At 38.5% G+C, this 15339-nt stretch overlaps 1 protein-coding gene across 1 annotated transcript; it reads left to right on the forward strand.

The window, feature by feature from the left end:
* Window positions 1-1461: 1461 nt before the first annotated feature.
* LOC125824871 (receptor-like serine/threonine-protein kinase ALE2) lies at window positions 1462-13815 on the forward strand. The gene is made up of 15 exons (XM_049504222.1): window positions 1462-1540; window positions 2261-2389; window positions 2476-2757; window positions 2833-2958; window positions 3054-3143; window positions 3256-3345; window positions 8913-9002; window positions 9403-9516; window positions 10093-10200; window positions 10316-10417; window positions 10527-10895; window positions 10982-11275; window positions 11799-12188; window positions 12276-12519; window positions 12784-13815. Exons 1-15 carry the CDS (start codon window positions 1465-1467, stop codon window positions 13472-13474), a joined length of 3195 nt encoding a protein of 1064 aa, XP_049360179.1. The 5' UTR covers window positions 1462-1464; the 3' UTR covers window positions 13475-13815.
* The last annotated feature ends 1524 nt before the right edge of the window (window positions 13816-15339 follow it).

The following is a 15339-nucleotide window of genomic DNA, read 5'->3' on the forward strand; positions in this document are numbered from 1 at the left end:
ATATCATATCAAAATCATAAAAACAAATTAAACGAGAGTACAAGTGTGACACTTAGGGGTCGTTTGGTTGGAAACAAGTTATCCTGGGGTTAGCTATACTCCCATCACTATGATATAAATAGTGGAATAAGTTATCCCAAACATGACAATCAAACAACATATTTTTTTTTTATCACATTACTATTATTTTTAATCCCTCACACTAAACGAGTCCTTTGAGAAGCACATAAAAAAGAAGTGAAAATTTTAGGTGGAAAATAAAAGGGTTTGACAGAAAAAGCCCATAGATGTAGATGTACCCTAAGGGTAGGGTCCAATAATTTAGTTGGTTAATTAAATTAAAATAAGAAAGTAGAACAAGTTGAGGTGTCAAATGGCAGTTGACACATGCCCACACAACTCAACTCACAACATCAATTACCTAAAACCAGGATCAACTACACAAATCCCTAAAATTTCAGACCAAATCCTCTAATTATTATACAATAAAATTATCTGTAAACTAATTACAACTAAATATGTGTGCCAAACATAATTTAATGACCTAGATTTTTTTATAATCAATATTACTTGGTTTCCCTAAGGTATTGATACTTGTTGCTTGGTAAAAAAGTTTGATGGAGAATCTCATAACTCTGCATATCAGTCTATATACATGTAATCCAACCAAAAAGAGTTGCACCATTAATTGTCTCTTCTTCCTATTTACACCCCCAATAAAATAATAACTAATAATTTTAAAATCGCTAATTTTAACTTGTTCATTATATTAAAGTTGAAAATAAAATAATTCATCATTTAATTTTTTAATTTATTTTTATTATTAAACATAGTCATTTTTTAATAATTTTTTCAAAACATTAAATTTTGATATAATAAAATTATTATATTTTTTACCTTTTGAAGGGGTGTACCTAAGTTAATTCTCGACAAGTAAAGGTAATAGAGAGTACAGTGCTTACCACTTGTAATTAAAAAAAGAAGTTTTTTTTGTACAATCTCTCTCTTAAATTATTCTAGGTAAGTGTATTTTCGAAAACAACAAAGAATGATATGATTTTTATACTGTTTTTAATTTTTATTTTTAAAAAAAAGAAAACAAAAAAATATAATATGATGTAAAAATTAAGGTTCACAGTCACAGTTTTGTGTGTGTTTGTTAAAAAGGTAGTAGCTGTTAGTTGTTATAGTAAAGGGTGTTTGTGTTTTAGCTAAAAGCTTATTAGTTTAGCTTTAATAGTTTAATTGCTCACTCACATGCTACCTGAAACGCCTATGTATAGCATGTTAATCTCACAAACACACCTTCTTATGCTCCTCCTTACACCCCATTTTTGGGCGTTTCTGCCTCTTCATTGCTTCTTTCTCAATTTTCCTTTTTTTTCTTTGTTATTGCTTCAACTTATCTAATTTTATCTCTTTTTTTTGGTACATATTTTCTGCTTATGTTGTGAGGTTTATGGGATGGGTGGAGTGAAGCTGCAACTTGTTTGTTTGGTGCTGGAATTATGTGCCTTTGCTTTCTCTAAGGGATCTGCAGGTAAATTCTTCTCTTTCTCTACTTCTTCAACTACCTAATTATTTATTTATTTATTTATGAGTTTTGTGCTCAGTAAGTTTAGTATTGGTAATTTTGAGTTCTGAATTTTGGTCCCAGATTTGATAATTTTGTAGCACTCAAATCAGATTGATTCATCTGGTGTGTGTGTGTGAGGGAATGAGACTATTACATTCTGAATTTTGTTTACTCGTGTTTTTATGCCAAACTGAAATTTGTGCCTTGAGTTCTCTAGCTTGGTTTTGTTTTTGCAATTTAACTGTTTCATTGATCACTGATTTTCCCTTTATAGTCCCTACTTATTTTGTTCTAATTAAAGCTTCTTACCGGTTGGTTGCAAATTGATGCCTGCAATGACTATATTAATCCACCATGGGATAATTAGCCTGGTTTTATTTCAATGGCGTGCCATCTTGTTGGGATGTATTGCCTTGTCGATTTATTTGCAAATAAGTTACTCAGACATGTAATGTAAGACCATGGAAAAAAATGATAAACTGTTCACGTTCATCATCCCCTCCGTATACGCTTTATGATTGTAATTAATCTAAGTATGTTGAAAAGGAGGGAAATGATTTTGCTAATGTCTTTTTATCTGTGTTCGAGCTGTCATTTCCACTAAGTTTTTTGTGAAATGGAGAATCTTTTCAAATGAAGAACTGCATATCTAACCTAATATAATTTTTTTGGAATTCATTTTAGGCGTCAGTTTATCGCCCTCTCCGTCAGCATCCTCTGCAGTTCCTCCTGTTGAAGAGGGAATACCCTCTTTTGTCTCTCATGGGAATGCATCCACAAGTAATGCACCTGCTCCTGCATTTGAGTTAAATGGTCAGACCGTGATTCTTGGCTTCCAAATCTATTAACCAAATTTGATGCTTTATGTTATTCATCTTATGTTTTTTTTTTTAACTCAGTAACATCTCCTCCTGCAAATGTCTTTCCACCACTGATGTCCCCCCCTGTCCCTCCACCGAGAGAAGTTCTTACACCGTCTCTGCAACCAAGTGCTCCCATAATATTGCCACCACCTAGTTCAGCTCCACCCGCAATCAATTCAGCCCCACCACAAATTGTTTCTCTACCATCTCCTCCTCCTCCAATAGTGTGGAATGATCCCGCTCCAGTTCTGCCTCCGAGTGCTCCTAAGAGAGAGCATCGACATACTGAACAGCCTGTTGTTGTTCCAGAAGCTCCAGGTATGTGGCTGACTGTAGTCATAATGTTGAAATGACTTGATTTCTGTTTAAGTTGATAATTTTTTTGGAGAGCAGCACCAGTCTCGTCACCTGGAAGGAAATCTACTGAAGATGCACCAACTAAAGCTCCACCGCTACCTGGATCTATGCCACCCAGTGAGAGCAAGTCTCCAGAGAGTCCTCTCCCCTCAATTGCCCCGGGTAATAATTGGCTGACGATAATTTTGGTTTTGACACAGTATCTTAAGATAGAAAATGATTATCACATTATTTTGTTTTGCTGTTATTTAACTCAGTCCTGAATGCGCCTGCTCCAAGGGGAAAGCCGCGAAATTCACTGCCCACCCTCCCAAGAAATCCAGAAATTTCACCATCCATTCCACCAGGTATCCTTGTCTTTTTTCTAAAAGAAAGTGTGACATTCATGTTAGAATGAAGTTCAGAGTAAATTAGATCTGATCACGGATGCCATTAAATTTTGTACATTATTTTGCTCAGTCCTGAATGCACCTTCTCCAAGGGGAAAGCCACAAAATCCTCTGCCCACCCACCCAATCATTCCAGAAGTTTCACCATCTATTCCACCAGGTATTCACACTATATTTATCTAGTGCTCCCTCCATTTCATTTTATACGGTGGTGTTTGATTGGGCACAGAGGTTAAAAAGAAAGAAAGAAAGACTTCCAATGCATACCAAAGGTAGCCTTAGAATTTGTCTTCTTAAACATATGATGATATTTTTATGGCTATAGGAGCATGTCATGAAAGGGTAATGTGAGAAATATATACGAAAAATATTATTGAATTGTGTATCTAAATAGTTACATTGAGACCCTATTTATAGACACTACATTGGAATCTTTTTCCAACTAGGATTCCTATTCTTATTCCTATTCCTATTCTTATTTCTATTCTAAGTAGGAAATACTTATTTCTATTCTAACACTCCCCCTCAAGCTGGTGCATACAAATCATATGTACCTAGCTTGTTACAGATGTAATTAATACGAGGACATGTGAGGGACTTGGTGAAGATATCTGCAAGCTGATCATTTGACTTCACAAATTTCGTAACAATATCTCCCGAGAGTATCTTTTCTCTGACAAAGTGACAGTCAATCTCAATGTGCTTAGTCCTTTCATGAAACACTGGATTTGATGCGATATGAAGAGCCGCTTGATTATCACACACAAGTTCCATCTTATCAACTTTGCCAAATTTTAGTTCTCCCAGCAACTGTTTGATCCAAACTAGCTCACAAGTTGCTGTCGCCATTGCTCGATATTCTGATTCTGCACTAGATCGAGCAACCACATTCTGTTTCTTGCTCTTCCACGACACCAAATTACCTCCTACTAAAACACAATATCCGGATGTCGAACGTCTGTCAGAGGGTGATCCTGCCCAATCAGCGTCTGTATATCCAATGATATGCTCATGGCCTTGATCCTCAAAGAGTAGTCCTTTACCGGGAGCTGACTTTATATATCGCAGAATACGAACAACTGCTTCCCAATGACTATCACAAGGGGAAGTCATAAACTGACTTACAACACTCACAGGAAAAGAGATGTCAGGTCTAGTCACTGTGAGATAATTCAACTTTCCAACAAGTCGTCTATACCTTTCAGGATTACTAAGTGGCTCCCCCTGTCCTGGAAGAAGTTTAACATTCGGATCCATAGGAGTGTCAACAGGTCTACATCCCATCATCCCTGTCTCCTCAAGAATGTCTAAGGCATACTTGCGCTGAGAAATAACAATACCTGATCTAGACTGAGCAACCTCAATACCTAGAAAATACTTCAATCTGCCAAGGTCTTTAGTTTGGAAGTGCTTAAAGAGATGTTGCTTCAAATCGGTGATACCATCTTGATCATTACCGGTGATAACAATATCATCAACGTAAACAACCAAATAGATACATCGACTTGGTGCAGAATGCCGATAAAACACAGAGTGATCAGCTCCACTACGAGTCATGCCAAACTCCTGAATTACTGTGCTGAACTTCCCGAACCAAGCTCGAGGAGACTGTTTTAGACCATAGAGTGACCTGCGCAATCGACATACAAGGCTACCAGACTCCCCCTGAGCAACAAAACCAGGTGGTTGCTCCATATAGACTTCTTCCTCAAGATCACCATGCAGAAAAGCATTCTTAATGTCCAACTGATGAAGAGGCCAATGACGAACGGCAGCCATAGATAGAAAAAGACGAACAGATGCAATTTTAGCCACAGGAGCGAAAGTGTCACTATAATCTAGCCCAAATATCTGAGTATACCCTTTGGCAACAAGGCGAGCCTTAAGTCGATCAACCTGACCGTCTGGACCAATTTTGACTGCATAAACCCAACGACAACCAACAGTAGATTTACCTGCAGGAAGGGAGACAAGCTCCCAAGTACCACTCTTATGTAAAGCAGACATCTCATCAACCATAGCCTGCCTCCATCCAGAATGAGAAAGTGCTTCACCTGTAGTCTTAGGAATGGAAATAGAGGACAAAGACGACACAAATGCATAATGGGGTGATGATAGACGATGATAACTTAAGAAGGTATAATGTGGGTTAGTATTTCGAGTGGATCGTATACCTTTTTGAAGTGCAAGCGGTTGGCTAGGAGGAGGCAAGTCCGCAGTAGGAGCAGGGTCTGGCGCATGACATGAATCATCTGGGACTAGGGTTGGACGTGGACGGCGATGATAAGTTAGTAGTGGTGGCACTACAACTGGAGATGTAGAAGTAACCGTAGATTCCACAAAGGTTGGCACAGGTAAAACCTGAGGTATGGGTAAGACCATAGAGACATCAGGATGATCAGAAGATGTATAGTAAGGCTGAGACTCAAAAAATGTAACATCAGCAGACATAAGGTATCGATGAAGATCATGTGAATAACAACGATACCCTTTTTGGACTCGAGAGTAACCAAGAAAGACACATTTGAGGGCACGAGGAGCTAATTTATCTTTTCCTGGGGCTAAGTTATGAACGAAGCATGTGCTCCCAAAGACACGAGGAGGGATAGGATAGAGATGTGACTGAGGAAACAGTATGGAATGGGGAACCTGATTCTGAATAGAAGAAGAGGGCATTCTATTTATCAAATAACAAGACGTAAGAACTGCATCTCCCCAAAAACGCAATGGAACATTGGATTCAAGGAGAAGAGTACGAGCGGTCTCAATAAGATGCCGATTTTTTCTTTCAGCTACACCATTTTGTTGAGGGGTGTATGGACAAGTAGTCTGGTGAATAATGCCTTGGTGAGTCATAAACTCCCGAAATTGGGAGGATAAGTATTCTAAGGCATTATCACTACGAAAAGTACGAATAGAAACACCAAACTGATTTTGTATTTCAGCAAAGAAACTTTTGAAAATAGAAAATAACTCAGAACGATCTTTCATTAAGAAAACCCAAGTACATTTTGAATAATCATCAATGAAACTAACAAAATAACGAAATCCTAAGGTGGAACTGACTCTACTAGGACCCCAAATATCAGAATGAACTAATGAAAAAATAGACTCTGAACGACCCTCAGTACTACGAGAAAACGTAGCACGAGTGTGTTTCCCAAGTTGACACGACTCACAATCTAATGTGGATAAACTAGACAAACTAGGCACCATCTTTTGCAGTTTGGATAGACTCGGATGTCCCAAACGTTTGTGAATTAAATCTGGGGAATCTGTAACGGAGCATGCTGCTAAGGAATTTGAAGAGGTAAGATAGTAAAGGCCTTGTGATTCATGTCCTGTTCCAATCATCTGTCCCGTACTGCGGTCCTGCATGAGAAAAAAATCATCGAAAAAAGTTATGCTACAATGTAGGGCTTTCGTCAAACGACTAACAGATGCTAGATTAAAAGGAGAACCAGGGACATAAAGAACAGAGTCTAGGGTGACAGAAGATAGGGGTTTGGCTTTTCCAACCCCTTTTGGTTTGGTTTGGATCCCATTGGCTAAAGTAATAGCTGGAAGAGATTGTGAATAAACAATATCGGATAAAAGTGATTTATTACCAGAGATATGATCAGAAGCCCCAGAGTCCATGACCCATGTTCCAAGAGTACTAGATTGCGACACACAAGCAAAAGAATTACCCGCAACAGAGACATCAGGTTGTGCAACCGAAACTACTTGTGGAGACGTTTGCTTATTTGCACGATACTGAAGGAACTCATCATATTCTGTCTGAGCAATATGAGCATTATTGGATGGTTGATTAGGTTGAGCACCATATGCTACTGGTGGAGATGTCTGTTTACTTGCGCGATTTCGAAGGAACTCATTATATTCCTTTAGAACAATAGGATCATAACTGGGTGGTGGACCATGCAAAATATAACATATATCACGAGTGTGTCCAGGCTTATGACAATGACTACACTTGGATCGAGGTTTCCCAAAACGCCTTCCTCCTCGCCGATTCTCCATAGATTGATATGTACGCTTTTCAAAGGTTTGAGATGCAAGAATAGATGAGTCAACAGTGGGTGATGAAACTACCTTGTGACTGGGAGGTGCCGCAAGACGAAGGAGACGAGAGAATAATTCATCGATTGTAGGAACTGTAGGGCTAGCTAAAATCTGATCACGTACAGAATCATGATCAGGAGGAAGTCCAGCAAGAGTAAGAACTAGAAACAATGTTTGTCTGTGTTCTTGTTGTTTTTCCACATTCGTAGTAACTGGCATTAATGTGTCAAATTCCTCCATGACTGCCTGTACCTGTCCTAAGAAAGTAGACATATCGGATTCTTGTTTCTTTAAGTTGGTCAATCGAGATATCACATCATAGAATCGAGATATGTCATTAGTGTATAAAGCACGAGCCTTTTCCCAAACTGTATAACACGTCTGGAATGGGCGAAACAAGGGCATCAACTTGAAATCAATAGAACGCCATAGGAGACTACATAATTGAGCATCTACTTTCTCCCATTGTGCTTTGGCTTTTGCATCTTCCTCATAAGCCTTGTTCGTTAAGTGATCTTGGACACCTTGACCCTTGCACCACAACTCAACCGAGGAAGCCCAAGATAAATAGTTTGAACTTCCCAATAAAAGTTCTGAAGTGATTATAGGGCTAGAACTTCCAATCCCCATATTTTTGGAACCAAAAACATCACACCCAAAAGACATTATGCTAAATTTGTCTCGGAAAATTCAAATCTCGAAGAAAAGTCGCCGGAAACTGCCTGGAAATAGCTGGAACTCTAATTCCGGCGATCGGATCTGGTCAAAAACAGTATGGGCCTGGTCGGATTGGCTGGACGACCCCAACTGTCAAAAAAATCTCAAAAAAATATGATCAGAAAAGCCCTCACGCGCCGGCGCGTGAGACAGATCTCGCCGGAAACTGCCACCTCCGATAGGCGCGTGAGAGCGCGTGGGGTGGTGTTTTCCGGTGGTTTTGGCTGGGGTTTGGTCGCGGGGGCTTTCCGAGCCTCGTGGTGGTGTTGGTTTTCGCACAACACCCACAGAAAGAAAAAAGTATAACAAAATCAGACCCAACAGTCACCGGAAATTGACATAGACATACGGTGACTTGTTTGTTCTCACCAATGCTCTGATACCATGTGAGAAATATATATGAAAAATATTATTGAATTGTGTATCTAAATAGTTACATTGAGACCCTATTTATAGACACTACATTGGAATCCTTTTCCAACTAGGATTCCTATTCTTATTCCTATTCCTATTCTTATTTCTATTCTAAGTAGGAAATACTTATTTCTATTCTAACAGGTAAAATGAAAGTTTTAAGGTTGAAGAGTTTCTTAATATAAAAAGGTGTCATTCTTTTTAGAACAGACTAAGAAAGAAAGATTGTCATATAAAAACGGCACAAAGGAAGCATGTGATACTTCATAAGAAAAAAAATGAAGTGTAAATTAGATGTGATCATGAATGCATGAATTTTTACATTATAGAGCTTTCTCTCATTGCATTCAGTCCTTAATGCGCCTTCTCCAAGGGAAAAGCCGCAAAATCCACTGCCCGCTCGGCCAACCAATCCAAAAGTTTCACCATCTATTCCACCAGGTATACTTCCTCCGTGTATTTAGTGAGTGATATTTCTGCAAATAAATTGTTTATAAACAAGATCTGATCATCTATGCGCTGAATTTGCAGCGACAGTTGCACCACCTCCGAGGAGGTTGCCTAACAATTCACCACCCAGCCATCCAAGACATCCTCTAAAACCTCCATCCGTTTCACCAGGTAACAGTGCTTGCTAGTGTTGCTCATGTACATGTACTTTCATATTTCAACCAAATATTTTTTGGCTTGATGCAATCTACACATACTCTTGGCAATTGTACCTCAAGTAGTCACCTCCTCAAGTAAAAAACCAAATCAATAGAATCTTAACTAGAGGCTTGCTTGCTTCCAAATTGTTAATGATTGCCAATGTAGAACTAGCTAAGAAAAATGAACTGATGCCTACTGAATGTGTTCGAAGTTGAAATAGTCAGTGCTCCTCTTTTTGGATTGTCCTTGCCTTCAGAAAGATATAAGAATGTGTTTTATTTCGTTTTCCCATTTTTTCTGTTAAATAGCTACTTGGTTTTCAAAGTGGCACTGTCAGCATATTTAATTTGAGTCAGTGTTATTACTGTAGTTAAGCATGATATATCCCCTGTATCAACTCCGTGGCCAAGCATCAACCGTAAAAGAGCAATTGCTCCAACTGTTGCACCTACTAAGGGAATGAACCATCAGCATCCAGCAAAAGGTATATCAATATTTTTCTGCTATCATTTCTTATCATCAGCAGCACGAGGAATGGCCAATTATGTCACCGAAGGATTTCTTCTCCTCTTGTCGCACATACTGAACACAAAGCCATGGGGTGCTCTACTAATGCTCCTCCTCATAAATTCCCTAATTCTCCCCCTGTGGAAGGATCATATCCTCCCTTATCTGCACCTTCAATCTCATTTCAGAGGGATCACTACCTAAAAGATAATATGACAGAAATCACTCCGTCATCCTATGAAGTTTATCCTCCTGTTTCAACTGAACTAGGTTCTGTATCTTACTTGAGAAATGTCAGTTGATATCCTCATTCTGATATACGACACTAACCAGAATTCAGTCAATATTTAATGAAGGTCCATTGATTTCTTCATCTCCTTCGTTTCACTCAAAATCATATCCAAAGACTAACCTTAGGCACCACTCTCATTCACCGTTAACTGCAGGTTTGTGGTCATTCTAGTCATCCTCAGTTGACCATCCATTTGCCTCTCTGAAAGAAAAATGAATAGCGAAAAGAAAAAAAGTGATTCTGATAACTCCTACTTTACAGGATTGTCAGTACCACCGATGCTTGCGCCTTTAACTTCTCCAGAAAGTCATGATTCTCCTGCAATATCACCGTCTCCAAGTGCTTCATCTAGACCAACTAAAAGTAAGAGTATGGCATATGTTCCCTTTTCATGCAATCCATAGTCAAGGCATTAACCTTATATTTTATTTTCATTCCTATGCATAGTTAATGCTTATCTCTATATCATCTTTGTCATTGCAAGAGCCATTTCTTTCCCCTAAAATGTCTCCCTCTGGGTCTTCACCAAGGCATCCAAAGATACCGCATCCATTTCAAGCACTACCACCTCCACCTCCTAATGAAGGTATGTTTTATCTGCCTCTGATTTCTCCTCTAAATGATATAGATTTTACATGCACAAGTTGCCAGGTTTTGCCCCATTGACTATTCTAAACATGACGTTGATGTTGCAGATTGCGCTTCATTGGCTTGTGCGGAGCCTTTCACAAATGGTCCACCCAAAGCACCTTGTGTTTGTGTCTTGCCCATGCAAATTGGACTACGCCTTAGTGTAGCACTCTACACATTCTTCCCTTTGGTTTCAGAGTTAGCTACAGAAGTTTCTGTTGGGGTATTTATGGATCCAAGTCAAGTTCGTATAATGGGAGCAAATTCAGCCAGCCAGTATCCAGAAAAGACCATTGTCCTTATTGATTTGGTACCCCTCGGAGAAAAATTTGATAACACTACAGCATTTATGACATCACAAAGATTCTGGCACAAACAAATTGTTATAAAATCACTTTTTGGTGATTATGATGTATTATATGTGCAATATCCAGGTATAGAATCATTCCTAATGCCATTGTGTCATCTTGATGCCACATGCTATGTCCCGAGTAACTAAATAGAATTGTTATATGTACAGGTCTTCCTCCCTCTCCTCCTTCAGCAGCTTCAGACATTGATACCATAGGTAGCCAACCATATCCTGGTGATAATAACGGAAGGACCATACAGCCCCTTGGAGTTGATGTGAGGGGGCAACAGCACAAAAGTGGGCCGAATCGGAGTGTCATAGCAGTAATTGTGTTGTCAGCCTCTGTCGCAGTTATTTTATGTTGTGCCGTTGCATGGGTTTTGCTTTTCAGACATAGAGATCACAGATATCAGTTAGAACCAACTCCACCAACTACATTACCATCCCTTGCAAAGTCGTCAGGTGAAATCCTTCTCTTGACATGTAAATGATCTACTGCCATGTGGTTTGCCTAGTGTTCGTATTCTCTGTGTTAGTTTTCTTCTTTCATGCTGAAAAAGACATTCAAACAGTAAACTTCAGAAGCCTAGCCTCTCATTATCGCCATGCCTTTGTAGCATGCCAGGAAAATACTATGTTAGGGGAAAGTAAATCATATTGGAGTTTTGAATATGCTATATGTTGCTCAACTCGGTTACTTTTACTACTTATCCTGAGCATACAATGGAATGAAATGTCCAAAATTATGAAATGGAATATAGGAAAAGTTATCTGGTTAGTTGCATAATGTTAATATGGTGAGTCATCCAATATCTTTTGACTGGAATATCTTGAAGTATCAACTCTTAATGGGTGCATTCAGGAACCTTCAAACTTCACAAATTTATTAATATGCATCTAAAATGTGTACAAATATGTGATTCTCACAAGTCTTGTGTAATAAAGACTTAATAGAATTATTTCCTGATCTTTATGCATGGTGTAGGGATTGCAGCCTCCATGATTGGGAGTAGGCCGAACTCTCCTACATTATCCTTTAGTTCAAGCTTTGCTGCTTATACTGGTTCAGCTAGAACATTTTCTTCAAAGGAAATTGATAGAGCAACTGACAGCTTCAATGAAGCAAGAGTACTAGGTGAAGGGGGATTTGGTCGTGTTTATAGTGGTGTGCTTGATGATGGGATGAAAGTGGCAGTGAAAGTCCTCAAGAGAGATGACCAACAGGGTGGTCGTGAATTTTTGGCTGAAGTAGAGATGCTTAGCCGCCTCCATCATAGGAACTTGGTCAAGTTGATAGGTATATGTCTTGAGGAGCGCAGTCGCTGTTTACTTTATGAGCTCATCCCAAATGGCAGCGTGGAATCTCACCTTCATGGTAATATTCAATTTGGATCACTCGTAACTTTTTTGGTTGAAGTCATGTGTATTTAGATTTCAGACTGGCTAAAAAACAGTCTTTCAGGTGTTGACAAGGAAAGTTCTCCACTTGATTGGAATGCCCGAATGAAAATAGCACTTGGTGCTGCCCGAGGCCTGGCCTATTTACATGAAGATTCCAGTCCCCGTGTCATACACAGGGATTTTAAGTCTAGTAACATCTTACTGGAACATGATTTCACCCCGAAAGTGTCTGATTTTGGTTTGGCTAGAGCTGCATTAGATGAAGGAGAAAGACACATATCCACTCGAGTCATGGGAACTTTTGGGTAATATATTCATCTGACTTAATATTTGTATTTTCATTAGGCCAGCCTTCGTCCCGTTTATGACTGACAAAGTCCCAAACCCCTTAAGCAGATCAGCTGGTCTGCTTTCCTGGAGTATAATTTTTTTTCCTTTTGAATGCCTTATTTATTTTTACTCGAAAGGTGTTATTACATAGTGGACGGATTGTCCTCAATCAATTGAAACTGACTATGCATAACATTTCATTCTTCTGTTGTACACTTCTGACTTTGTTATTTTACCAGGTACGTAGCTCCAGAATATGCTATGACAGGGCATCTACTCGTAAAGAGTGATGTTTACAGCTATGGTGTTGTCCTTCTTGAGCTGCTAACTGGAAAAAAGCCAGTGGATATGTCTCAGCCACCAGGTCAAGAGAATTTAGTGGCTTGGGCACGCCCACTCCTAACGAGTGAAGAAGGTCTGGAGTTGATTGTGGACCGTAATTTGGGGCCTGATTTCCCTTTCGATGACATTGTAAAAGTAGCTGCTATTGCGTCAATGTGTGTTCAACCAGAGGTATCACACAGACCTTTCATGGGTGAGGTTGTCCAGGCCTTAAAGCTGGTATGTAACGAATGTGGACAGACAAAAGACGTAGTGTCTCGAAGTTGTAGCCAAGATGATCTGTCTATTGACATGGATACTAGGATTAGTACAACTTCAAGCCAAGTCCTGAACCCTATACAACCTCAATCCCCAGTTTCTAACTCTGACAGTGAGCTGGATGTTGAGAGGGGACTTTCAATGTCAGATTTACTGAGTCCGTTAGCAAGATACGGAAGGCAAAAATCTGATTCATTTAGGAGGTACTCTAGCTCAGGTCCTCTGAGAAAAGGAAAAACCAGGAGGCTATGGCAGAAAATGAGAAGATTATCTGGAGGTAGTTTGAGCGAGCACGGCGTGATGTTTGAGTTACGGCCTGGATCCCACTAATTGAAGTTTCCATCTTTGATTTTGATAAATGTTTCTGCAAAATATTCAATTTTCGCCATCCATGCTGGGTATACTAGATTGAGCATGGAATTGTACAGTACCTTCTTTATCAAGACATAGAATGAGGAAGCAAACACCAACATACTCAAATTGTCCTGAATGCTATCGCGTAATCCATGAGTATGATAAACCCTCTGCCAAAAGCTGGGAAGAACTGTGCGCGACAAGATATCTGAATAGTGATTTCATCTTATGTAAGAAGATTGTATTTATTGTAACATGCTAATTGTTCATAAAAGGAATCATAGTTCTTTATCTTCTGGTATTGAGTTTGAACCTTGGAGGCAAACGAGTGATCTGCTGCTAAGATCTCATCCTTTGAACTTTCCTCTTCCACAATGCCATTTTCATTAAAAATCAGCATGGGTTTACTAGGCTTCACCCCATCCTTCAACTTATCATAACTCTTCTTATCACACACAACATTTTTGTGTTCATTACCCCACACCTTCAAGTACTTTTCCACTTCTAGTAACAAATGGCCATCATTCTATGGATTAAGAAAAGTGTCTTCCTATCTTTCATCCAATGATTCATTTGAGATGACAAGTGATTCATTTGTGCCTCAAGATGCTTGATTAATGCTGAATGGGAACTCAAACTAATGAGGGATATTTTAGGTATGAAACTCATATTCTCAATAGTCTAAGTATGAAACTCAAAAAAAGGAGATAATTCAGATGTGTTTGAAACTTCATTCTATTTTTTATGTAAATAAACATGATTATATTTGTTGTAAATTAATTATTTTATTGTATATATAGTTGAAACTAACTTTTTTTAAAGGTGTAAATTAGGCGATTTAAAATCATCTTATTAAGTGTAAAATAAATATCTAATAATTATTATGAGAAAAAGGATAAATATATCCCCGAACTTTCAAAAATAGTATGTCAATACCCTCCGTCATACTTTTTGTCCATCAGAGCCCTTGCCATCCAATAATCAATGCACATTTGCCCGTCACACTAACGGAACACTCATTTTGTACATGTGGCTCAATCATAAGCCACAACCCGAGTTGACCAATTATTTAACCCAAATTTTAAATACCCGTTCATAACCCATTTAACCCACCTGATTTACCCACAAATAAACTATAGACCAAGTCTGCCAATGTACCGGCCACCACCGTCGGAGACACCAAAAATTAATCCCATTGTATTAAATCTTATATCTCACTAGTACACACTCTATAATATCATGTACCTAGGCCCAAAATTCCTATCAAACTAGTACTAAATAATTGTATAATTTACCTAAATTTCATAGTGTTAAGAGCTAATTACATTATTTTCTTACTCTTTTTCAAATTACCAAAATCCCTTAAAATTTATGGATTTCGAATACATCACTGGACTTCTGGATACATCAGTAGACTTCCGGATACATTAACAGACATCCAGATACATAGGTGAGGGATGTATCTGAGAGGGGGATAGGTATGTATTAGCGAGAGGAGAGTGATGTATCCGAGAGGGAGTTTTTAATTTTTTTTTAAAATGGTAGAGAATTTTAGAGATTATGATAAAATAAGATGTGTATTTAGGTAATTTTTCCTAAATAGTACCATACATAATACATGAAATATTTCTCCTGATACACTACCAAATGACCCTTAATTAAATAGAACCAAAAAAATTATTTTCCAAAAATACCCTTACTAAAACTGACACATTGATTAGACATGTCTGCTTCAACATCAAGTCTCCTATAATAAGAGAATATCAGTAGTGATACATATTCTATACGATAATGATATAGTTCTATACACGTGCCAAAATTAGTTGAAAAAAGACTACAAA

This window comes from Solanum verrucosum, unplaced genomic scaffold (genome assembly GCF_900185275.1).
Source record: "Solanum verrucosum unplaced genomic scaffold, falcon-dt-bn FXZP01000080.1, whole genome shotgun sequence".
In the NCBI taxonomy this organism is placed as follows: domain Eukaryota; kingdom Viridiplantae; phylum Streptophyta; class Magnoliopsida; order Solanales; family Solanaceae; genus Solanum; species Solanum verrucosum.